This window comes from Cydia fagiglandana, chromosome 23 (genome assembly GCF_963556715.1).
Source record: "Cydia fagiglandana chromosome 23, ilCydFagi1.1, whole genome shotgun sequence".
In the NCBI taxonomy this organism is placed as follows: domain Eukaryota; kingdom Metazoa; phylum Arthropoda; class Insecta; order Lepidoptera; family Tortricidae; genus Cydia; species Cydia fagiglandana.
Window position 1 is genome coordinate 6,478,350 of NC_085954.1, and position 12,056 is coordinate 6,490,405.

The following is a 12,056-nucleotide window of genomic DNA, read 5'->3' on the forward strand; positions in this document are numbered from 1 at the left end:
AATCATTTTTGGTACAAGCTTTTATCGCTGACTGTACTTTTGTTTCCACAGGCAATTAATACTCATCGAGACAATTCTAAAAACCCCAAAACACAATTAGGTTTCGTTGTTTTATCACATGGTTCCTAAGGCCACCTCTGGTCTCCACCATTAGATCAGCTCGATGACACCATAATATTGCATTGTCACCCGACTTACGTATGTATGCAAAATTCCAGCTCAATCGGAAACCGGGAAGTGTATCTTTAACTTGCAAGATTTGATTACAGACAACGGTCAGGTGAAACTAAATAAAGTTTTCATGGTTCCTAAGGCCACCTCTAGTCTCCACCATTAGATCAGCTCGATGACACCATAATATTGCATTGTCACCCGACTTACGTATGTATGCAAAATTTCAGCTCAATCGGAAACCGGGAAGTGTATCTTTAACTTGCAAGATTTGATTACAGACAACGGTCAGGTGAAACTAAATAAAGTTTTCATGGTTCCTAAGGCCACCTCTAGTCTCCACCATTAGATCAGCTCGATGACACCATAATATTGCATTGTCACCCGACTTACGTATGTATGCAAAATTTCAGCTCAATCGGAAACCGGGAAGTGGATCTTTAATTTGCAAGATTTGATTACAGACAACGGTCAGGTGAAACTAAATAAAGTTTTCATCTTCAATCTCTCGGCGAACTGATTCGTTGCGAACACATTTCATTAGGATGTGATCTAATCTTACGTCTTCCACTACATCACCCTCAGAACAATTTGGTGATGGAACTTTAGAAAGTACCAGTTAGATCGTGATGTAGAAATGTTTCATCTTTAGTTTTACCAGGATTCGAACCCGGGACCTCCTGCTTAATATTAGGTTAGGAAGTCGTTTTGAAGTACGAAAAACTAACACTAGGTTTTAGAGTAGGCGAGGCGAATATCACTTTAAAAAAATATGCTTGTGATTTGATATTCATTTTACGGTTTCCACTGCTAAGAACTTTAAAATTAGAAATATGTATATTTAAGTATTCAGTAGTGTTATGTCAGCTTTCTGTTTAAGTTTTGATCAAAAAATTTAAATTCCAGTGTCGACTCGATTTCTCATTCCGTGTTTTGATAATGTTAGAAAATACAAATAAAACAATTAAATTGTATTTTTATATGCATATATTCGGATTCAATATTTCAATAGCTATTTAATTCATACAACTTAACTTAAAAAAAAATACACTGACTCGTATGCACCTAACTTAGCTATGTCCAAGCTTAATACCAACACTATAAATTACAATTCATTACATTATACCTACAAATTTGAAATTAATTTCAATTATTTCATCAACTAATAATCTCTTTGCGATTAATTTCATATTAAATGCGAATTGGATCAATAAAAGTGATTTAAATTAAATATAATATAACTAAAGGAATGTTCATGATATTTTTGGTGTGATGTTTAAGGCAAAACACACTGCCGCGCCGTTACACTGTGTTACGAAACTATAGATCACTGAACGCTATAAACCGTGGCACGGTGTGTTTTGCGTCTAACAATGAAATTACAACAAAAAAACTTAATAAAATTTCCCGGTATTGCTTTTTTCACAAATACGTAAACGATTTCCATAAAGATTTAAAAGGTTAAAACTTTTAACCTTTCAATCAAATGTTACCAGTCCATTCAATCAAAATTAAGTACGATTACTTTGCAATAAAAAGAACATATAGTTTATATGATCCCTAATTGTCCAAAGTAATAAATTAGGAGTATTTATTAGACAATCACAGTTGCCCACTGGTCATAAAAATAAATCTTAAATTTAATCTAAACTATAAGTCACATATACATCCGGACCACACACATTTACAAATTGTTTTTAAAAATAAAACTCTTAACTTATTTACAGGATTAAAACTATATTTATTTTATTTAGCGAGTTCTGTACTAACGTAGCCTATTTTCTTTAAATATAATAAGTGATATGACTCAGGTCTTTTTACATAGGAAGGAGGCAAGTATATGAAAATGAAATCTCTATACATTAAACTAAAGTTAGGTAAAACAATATGGCAAATTTCGATACAATTTCAATTAGGCCTTTTGATAACCAGGGTTTATCTTTCGTTGATTCTCGTTATTTGGTAATTTTTAGTTAAGCACTTTTAAAATTGGTAAATTATTACTCAAGCGAGAATTGAGATTATCGCTGTCCAGTAAGATGGATTTTTAATTCCAAATTTAGCGGTACTTTTAATAAAATTAACAGTGTCCGTAATATGAATAAAGTATCTCGTTAATTTAAGAAAAAGTAACGCAAAAGTTGTCGTTTTAAGTTGATTAATGTGAGAATATTTAAGTAAGCGCAAAACGTAATCCCTCCCTCGCTCGAAACTTTAATTTACAAAAGAAACTTCGTCTCAATTTCAACACCGCCGGGAAAAACAGCGCGCCGCCTCGCCGAGTTACCGAAAACGTTATTTTTGTTAACAATGATATGTCCTATAAACGTATAATCAAAACTCTTTAAAAGCTATTCAATATCCTGTAAAAAGAAATAATTTAGAACACGCTCACGAATATTGAATACCATTTTAAAGTTTAATGAAAATACGCGTCGAAAACAAGAAATAACGGGAATTTCCGCGTGCGCGCTCGTTTTGCCGGCGGCTAACATATTTACAAAATAACCTAAGAAAGACTAGATACACTAAACCATGTTGATACCGTATTTTTCCGGTGCGAAGTAACTGTTACCAGTATTGGAGAAGTTGGTTATTTGCGAAGCTTGAAGCATGCTCAGGTGTGGGGAGTTCTGTGACTGGTTCTCTGGGGATTCCGGGCCAGAGGAGAGTATGTTGTGGTGGGAAGGCCAGGCAGCGGGCGGCGAGGGGTTGCCGAAGGACACCTGGTTGTAGAGCTGGTTGCCGTTGGTGGTCAAGTTGTGGCCGTGGTGGCTGCCGTGCGACTGGTTGACGGAGGAACCGTTGAAGTATTCCATCTGTGGATAAAATAAGTTATTAAAAAAATTGAATACCTTTGAGTAAATTTAAGTTTAAATCAGATAGTATAAGTAATTTACTACTATTTTATTGATTTTCTTTCAACTCTAAGAATAAATCTACCAAAGTGATAAATCATCTAGTATGCAAAGTCTATTAAAAATAAATTTAAGAACCTGTTATTTTACGAGTGCTGCATTTTAACTTTAAATTAGCGAAAACCAGTAGCAGACATTAAAGCAATCTTTTATTTATTACTGCTGTTAAGTTTTAATAAAGGCAGAGTTTTTGATTTTCTAAATTTTAACTTTGTATACGGGTATCCTACAAGTGAAAATTATTCAAAATAATATTTAATTCATACCTGACTGGGATAATACGGGGAGTTATAGGCGCCCTGCCCATACCCCTGATGATGATGTGACGACGAATAACTCCTTATATAATCCGAACTGCCCGGCCAATGGAAACTGTTGTAGCTATCCGGATGATACACGTTCCCCGGCCCGTTCAGGCTCTGGGGGGTGATGGGAGGGGAAGGGGTGGTCATTATAGAGGAATTCGACCCTAAAGGCGTTAGGTTCCCGGTTAATCTAGAGCTGTACTGGTCTTTTACCAAGCTACTGCCGAAAGACTTTTCAGAGTAGTCCACCTTTCCTGAGTAGTCCAGTCTTTTCGGGCTGGAATATAATTCCTGTTTCGGAGTGACTCCGTATCCGTGGACGTTCGAGTCATCCTTACCGCTTAATCGTAAAGCGTCATTGGAGTAATGGTGGCTTATAGACGATAGTGTGTTGTTTTTGGTCGACGAGTCGTAGTTTGGTGCGGACTCTTTCTTGCAAATAACATTTATTGGGGGACTCACGGAAGTAGTAGGGGTTATGGGTAAGTTGGGTGATGATGTAGCTATGCTGGATGTGTTTGTAGTGAGACTGTTGCTTGAGCTCGTTAAGGACTTGGAGGTGGTGATTTTTGAGGAGGTGTTGGAGGATTTGAGGCTGGAGGAGATGGAGGTTTTGGAGCTGGACGACTTGCTGGAGATCTGCGTGTTGGTCTGCTGCTGCAGCTGCTGCCGGCATTTTGCTCTTCGGTTCTTGAACCAGACCTGTTGGAAAAATGTTTTTATTAGGACATGGCTTGTTGGGTAAACTTTAAAGGCTACTTGTACCGTTCCACAAACCCGGGGTTAACCAGTTAAACTTGGAGTTACCATGTTTACCAGTACAATTTGACATTGTTTAACCGCTTACCGCGTCTTATCTTTAACGCAGCTTAAAGACGGAAATTAAGCTCCAAAATCTAACCTTCAGTAATCAAGAAAAAATGTTTTTCTGCATGTTTAAAAATTGAATGTACGGTAAGTACCTACGACTGTACTTTAGTCGCGGACAAAATGCAGAAAGCGGTCATTTTCTTTCGGCACAATCTTCAAACAAACGTCATCTTCGTCGATTGTACAAATGTGGTGCAAATTAAACAAACAACCGCCCCTAAGGACTGATTTAGACGGCGCGGATTACATTGCGGACTGTTGGTTACGTCCAATTCAACCGACCGATCAAAACCCGCAATGTAATGAAACTCGCATGCGAATTCTCGCATCGTCTAAATGAGCCCTAACTCACGCACTTCTCGCCTCATGAATCAGTCGCAAATCGCTGCGCAAACAGGGGCGGGTAATTGATACGCGCTACCGAGGGCACTCGGGGCGCTCGGGTTACGCTAATTGGTTTACTCTTTAACTAATGCAGTTCAACTAGTTGAAGACGCAAAAGCGAAGAAATTCAAACTAATTTCTAATTTGATTGTAGTCAATTTTTCTAGGCTCGCATAAAAAAAAACAAAGTAAAAAGAAAGAAGAAAAAAAAGAAGTAAAGAAAGTAAGAAGAAGAAGTTTTGTTATAGATAATATTTATGATCTAGCGTAAACAGCGAGGCGAAGTAGTTGATAATACTTGCTACCATGGTATTTGGGTCACGCTAATGGGTTTACTCTTTACCTAATGCAGTTGAAGCATAAGCGAAGAAATTCAAACGGGATACACCTAATTTGACCGCAGTCAAAATACTTACATATGGCATTTTTGTGAGGTTCTCGTAAAACAAAGGGCTAGGATATTTATAAGAAGTTTTGTTACAGATAATAATTTAGATTTAGCGTAAACAGCGGGGCGAAGTAGTTGATAAATACTTGCTACCAAGGATACTTGGGTCACGCTAATATTTTCTATTTAGTCAGCATAGTAAATACTTTAAAGTTTAAGGTATTGTTTATGTATGTAATAGAGCTACCTAACTAGGCATCATAACAATAATATAAATCGCCCATATTAGTGAAATGGTAATCCTTCCGCCCCAATTCAAATGAAACTTCCAATCGTGTGCTCTTTTCGTAAAAATTACTTCATTAGTCATTCAGCTGGCACAATGGCTACAATGGGGTACAAATGTGGACAATGGGGTACAAGTTTGGGGCACTAATCCGTACGGGCCGTGGTGGAGCACGGATGGAATGACTTCGGCGTGATTCGGGTTTTTTTGGAGGTTGTTAGGTTTTAATAGCTAGCTGTGTAGACGCTAAACGAGAAAGTCGTAACGTGTCGGCACAGCTAATTCAATACCTATAAAGTATAAATGGTTAAACTGCGAAACGTAATTCACGACCAAAAAAACTAAGACAATGTTGCCACTGCAATAGTTTGTGAAAATGTAAATTCCTTTTGATAAATAATCACGCTAAGATAATTTATTTATTAGTAATTTTACTACTACGATTTAAAAAAGTACTTTTATTTACTTATTTTTACATAAATTACAAGACGCACTAGTAAAAAGTGGCAGTGACTTTTTTTGGTCTAGAAATTACGTTTTGCAGTATAGTCATAACGCCATATAAGTAACTTGTGGTGGTTTGGGTACCTAAAATTGGTAATTATTTTCACTTTGTCATAGAAAAACCTCCTAGTCTGTTCGGAAAGAGAAGAGTCGTGGAATGTATTGGGCCCCATACATTCCACGATTCTTCTCTTTCCGCACAAATATTAAAAAATTATATTTACAGAGTTTTAAAGTTTGCAATGTTACATTTGATTTGCCCTCCTAAGTATAATCGCGGTATCTCAAAAACAAATGACGTAGAAAATTGAATTTTCAGATAAAGAATGTAAGGTATACACGGTGTAACATGAGGAAACCGAATAATTTTAACCACGCATTTCTGAGGTCAAAAGAAGTAAAAAATGTAATATAAGTTTAGGTAAATTTGGCCAAAAAAAAAATTTTTTTTTTTCGTTTTTTTAAATTTTTTGAATGTATTTGTACATAAATAATAAATGTCATTGGTAAACTTGTCACTTAAAATTGATTTTTACTTTTTTTTCGTAGAACATACTTTTTGTAAAGTGTTACTTGTGACTTTTTGACATCTATCAATAAGGATATTTAGACTACGTTCCTTAAGCAGCAACATCACCATCAAAAAGGCCTTTACACCATGTAACAATAAAAACTTATTTTTTTTTTAATTAATAATATCTCTGAAACTAGGCGAATATCAAAAAAGTTTATAGGACATTTTTGTCTTTAAATATGATCAGGAATACGCTGTTAAAATTATTCGGTTTACTCATGTTACACCGTGTATATATGTTTGCATTAAATTTTTATTTCACATACCGTTCATTGGCTTACAATTAGTAGGCTAATTTTGATTGTAATAATTGGGCGCCTAGCCAAGATGACAATCGTTTGGTACCGTAATAGCGAAAGAAATTCTGCATCTCTCTCTATCGCACTAAGTAATATGGAAAAGTGATAGAGACCAATGTGTGTTTATGTTGTGTGTTTATATTCTGTAGATAACTACACAAACTTCTCTGCTTTCTCTGCTACATAAGTAGTAAAATAGGTTCAAGAAATTTTCCGAGTTGCTACAACGGGACCCCATTATTTTTAATCCGACAACAATAACTACAAAAGGCTGCACTATGACTAACAAGATCGTTATAAAAATAATTTAACTCATGTTTGTCCAATTATGTTCTCGATTAGATCTTCTATCGTCTTCTTATCTCGCTAACGAGTTGCTGTCGGCGGCCATTTTGAATTGTTTGTTATGTTGGCTGGAATGAAAAGCTGCGCGCTTTGCTTTAGTCTATGGTTTTATTTGGCGACTGAACGAAGTAAATTAACGGGCTCTACAGATGTCACCGATAATTGCTTGCGATTTGCGTTGCGATTGCAGCGTGCAATTATCAAAAATCGCAAACTATTTGTTGTAAAGTCTGTGGAGCTCTTAAGGGTGGAAACTAGGGTTTTTAAAATTTGTGTCACGTAACTTGCTAAAATATGTAATATATATATATCATCACAACGTAACGTAGTACGTAACTAACACATTCTAACGGGTTATGGACATAGTAGGAGACTAGAAAATGGAATCAAACGGACGCTGTGTTAACAGTCGCACGCCTTTAGAAGCAGACGTATCAGAGCGAACATGGAGCTCACAAATATCTTAACACGACTTTATTGTTAAGGCGTTAAGTACATGTTCAGATATTTTTGAGCACGCTGCGAGTACAGATATTATAACCATTCGACAAGAGGGACGTGACTATCTCAGCATGTAAGTAAGAGCCAATCCGGTTACCTCACATTATGGGTGGTTTCCCATTATACCGGATTATACTTTTTATCTACAGGCTATCTTAACTTAATTGAGAATATCGAAAGAACACAGACGGAGACCTTATGTGAAAGCCATAAGGGCTATTTTGGAACTAGCCTACTTAAAGTAGGGGGGATTTAACGAATCACCACACTCTCGGTATTTTAACGTTATTATCTATAATTATCGGAGTAAATAAGCTACCGTTTGAAGCTTCTTGCTTTATCGATTGGGATGAAATTTAAGAGATAATCTTAACAGTGTAGATAAAAAGTTCGTGGCTTTCAACATGTCTCGTAGGAAACTAGATTTAACATAATTTTAATTAATATTCAGTTTCAAATATTTGAGAAGTTCTTTAAGAATAAATTTAAGTATTTCTCTTTACCCTTTTTTAAATTTAGCTGTTATATATGTATTTACCAAGTTACATAGGTACATCAACTAGGTACCTACCTATATAAAAATCTGTTCACTCGTCCTATTCACTCGCTCATTAACGCCATTATTGTTTGGTATTTATATGCTTCTATATATTATAACATGTATAACTATTTATTTCTCAAATTCTGCTTGTTGCACGTTCGAAAAAGGTCTCTTCTAGTTATTAACATGTTTGATCAAAAAGTTCCATGGAAAAGGGCTTGACATCTACCTCTATACAGTGGCGGATTTGCAGTCTTTGTCCCCCTAGGCCCCAGGCCCTGTAGCCGCCCCTGTCTCAGCACCCATCACATTGACTACATTTTGAGTTATTTCTTGTTATTATTAGCGAATTTTTTGTCACAATTTGCCGCCCTAGGCCCGGCCTTACTTGGCCTTAGGGCAAATCCGCCACTGCCTCTATAATGAAACACATTAAGGGCCACTTGCACCAGCCTACTACCCGGGGTTAGTCGGATAAACCGGTAACCCATTGTCAAATTGTACTGGTAGCTATGGTAACTCCAGGTAACCGGTTAGCCCCGGGTTAGAATTGGAGTAAGTGGCCCTAAGGCCCCCCCCCCACATCTAGCGTCTTTCGAGCGTCGGAGTCTGGTCAGCGCTATGGAAAATGACGTCGCTGCGCAGTTGCGTCGACGTTGCGTCGACGTTGCGTCGAGCAGCGGCTATAGAATTGTAGACGCCGACGCTCGAAAGACGCCAGATGTGGGGTGGCCCTAAGTGTTACATTGTTTCGCTCGACTCGTACGGCTCATACCTATTCTACGAACTTAAGTTACATAAGTAAACCTTTTCAGACATTACCTGAACTCTAGACTCCGGCAGGTTAATCTTGAGCGCCACTTCCTCCCTCATGAAGATGTCGGGGTACCTCGTCTTGCCAAATAACGCCTCCAAAACGTCGAGCTGCGCGCGTGTGAACGTCGTCCGCTCGCGCCGCTGCTTTCGGGGATTCACGCCTGACAAAGAGAAATATATTCGGTTATATATTTGACAATCAAATATGGATAAATAGGACATCAAGTGCTTTGATTTTTTTGTGTACTACGTCAGTGGCAAACAAGCATACGGCCCGCCTGATGGTAAGCGATTACCGTACTTTACCGTAGCCTATGGGTGCCTGCAACTTCAGAAGTGTTAGTGTTGAGCTCTGGCACAGTAGGTAATTCTACCCACTTTTCTTTGAAAAGTATGATATGATATTAGTGTAACATTTTTATGAATTTCTGGTAACTGAGCTAAGCTACAGATGAATTGGTCAGACAGACAGATATTGCCGTATTCGAACTTGAAGATAATCACAAGAGACGACACGTACTAGATCCATTCTAGATACGTTATAGTTTAAATATCAACTAGTTCTCTTTTGCAGCGCAATTCGGGCAACCAATGTCACTTTTACGTTAGATAGAGTAAGATATCTATTAGATGTGAATTGGATCTCTAAGTCATATCCTGTGGAAATCGTTCAAGAGTATCTCCAGAATCGCGCAAATTTGACAGGTTAGATCTTAAATAGATCGTTATCGTATCATGGTGATGTCTAAAAGATATCTAATAGATGTCTATTTCATAATCCGAATCGGGCTCATTGACTATCTTCCATGATGAAACTACAAAGTTTTTCTTATTGACTGTGGACCATGGACATATATATTACTTCGTAAGGACGCGGCTAACGAGCACTAAAAAGGGGGCCGCTACATGGGTGTGATATTTGCATTTATCACACCCCGGCGCTCAGTCGTGTGGCGAATTGCGCAGTAGAAAGTTGTCACGCAGCATAACACAAAAATGCCTTATTGCGTTGTAAAAGGGTGCAAAAACCATTATAGGAAGTATAAGAAAAAAAATGGGATCTCATATCATCGGTAAGTAATTTCCAATTAGGTTTATTTATTGCTTAAAACCAATTTTAAACGATAATTTTATTTCATTCTCACGAGCAACTAATGTTCGCTCGTACGTCATAGCGCTAATGCATTAACCTTGTAAGGACGTCATTTCTCTTTGGAAGTTATTATGAAGTAGAAATGCATACTGCGTGATTTGTATAGGTAAATTTACTTAAATATGATTAGTTGATTACCTACCGGATATAATTACCGAAATTAAAGTACCTATTGTCTGTCTTACAGAGTTTGTTCCCGTTTCTTTTACATAATTATTAAAAACATTCGAAATAACAAGATCAAGTATTTGTTATTGTTTTATTCGTTGACTTAGGTACCTAGTATATTAATTCTTGTCAGGTTAAAGTTTTTAATTAACTGTAGGTAAAACTCAAAAAAAATTAACAGGTGAGCGCTAGAAACAAAGCGCGCATTTTCAAACACCGATTAATTCACATCGCTGTATTTAATACTTTCCATTACCTACTTATATTTTTGCATCATATTTGTGGACAGGTGGCACGCTCTCGTTTCGGAGGCCAAGATTCTCTTTGGATCACTGAGCCAAAATAGTTAGTTTGTATTGCTGTTTCCTTCTTTTTTACTCTACCTGTTTTGCAAGCAAGAAACTAACAGAAATAGTTGTTCGCCGCATTTTACTCGCGAAAGCTCGGGAGGTACTTATCGAACTGTACTGCTGTAGCTAGTAGCTCGGCCAACTTGTCGACCTTGACAGAGCCGGCTTACACAGGGCGGCACACCGCACTGCGCGAATGTTTAAAATATTGCATTGCCACCTGAGACGATAATGACATCACGAAATAACGTAGAAGAACGGAAACTTATAAGGATAAGTTCGCCCATTTTAATACAATAAATATGTTAACTAAAGCATTTATTACGAGAATCATAAGTAATACATAGGCAAAGGGTTAGGTTAAGACATATGTAGGTAGGGTAGAAAAGGGGTTTCAGTCGATGTGTGGAAGGGCGGCACCGTCGTCGAACCCAAGCCACCAGGCGGGGGACTTAAACCGGTGGCGTGTGCCTCGGATGCACATGGTGGTGGCACGTATAACGGCGTTACTGATCCTGCATCTCAGCCAGCCCAGTACAGTACTTAGAGATCGGTTCCAACGTTGAGATATGGTTTCTGCCATATGTTTTATAACGGAGGACATTTGGGGTGCATAGACGCTGTCAACAGATGTTACAAGTGGTGTGAAAGTTGCATGTCGCATTTCACAGGCCGTGGAATATTTTCTCTGTTTTTCGTCTTCAGCTGATTTTAGTACAGATGTCACGGGTCTTGAGAGGTAAGAAGGAGCGTCAGTGTCGACGACACGGATATCAAACAACGCCAACAAATACAACAAATAATTTTGATTAACCATAAACTTAATCGACGCTCTTCTGATATAAACCGCGAATAAACTTAACAAGCCTTGTACGCCCGTACAAAGTTATCGCGAGAGTCGAGCTCACGTAGTTGTACGCAGTGTGTAACAGATGGCGCTTTTTTGCTGACATGAAGATCGCAACGGGCAATTCATATGCATGCGCTCATCCATAGTTTATATCTATGCTGTGGACCCACGACTTATGGGACCCTACAAAGGTACAGTCGCCATCAGATATATCGGAGCGGTCAAGGCGCTCACAAATATCTGAGCACGCCTCTATTGTCAAGGCGATAGAGTGCGTGTTCAGATTATTGTGAACACCTTGGCCGGTCGGATATATCTGATGGTGACTGTACAGAAGCTTGGTTGCAAAACTTGCGTAACAGCATATGAGTTTGCTTGCTAAAATCAAGAGAAGTATTTGTAATTGTTTGTCCTGAGATTACAGCTAAATTATGAAGGCTTGTCGTATCTTTTGTACTAAGGCTAGGCGTGGCTCACTCCGCGATTTCGTTGCTTTGCTACAGGTAGCTAAAAGTACATCCGTTCGACCCCAATTTTGGGGTTTGCCATAAGCCGCGCGTGGCGCTGTCGCCACCTAGCGGCCATATCTGTGCTGATCGTAACAGACGCGTTTTGTTAGGGAGTGAGTCTTCT

At 38.1% G+C, this 12,056-nt stretch overlaps 1 protein-coding gene across 1 annotated transcript in view; it reads right to left on the reverse strand.

The window, feature by feature from the left end:
- Nucleotides 1-1,140: 1,140 nt before the first annotated feature.
- Nucleotides 1,141-12,056, reverse strand: part of LOC134675878 (homeobox protein OTX1 B) — a 63,340-nt gene continuing 52,424 nt past the window's right edge. Inside the window, exons 3-5 of the mRNA XM_063534206.1 lie at nt 8,909-9,063; nt 3,356-4,096; nt 1,141-2,990 (exon numbers count right to left, since the gene is read on the reverse strand). Of these exons, the coding sequence (XP_063390276.1) occupies nt 2,700-2,990; nt 3,356-4,096; nt 8,909-9,063 (1,187 nt within the window). The 3' untranslated portion in view covers nt 1,141-2,699. The remainder of the gene's footprint in view (nt 2,991-3,355; nt 4,097-8,908; nt 9,064-12,056) is intronic.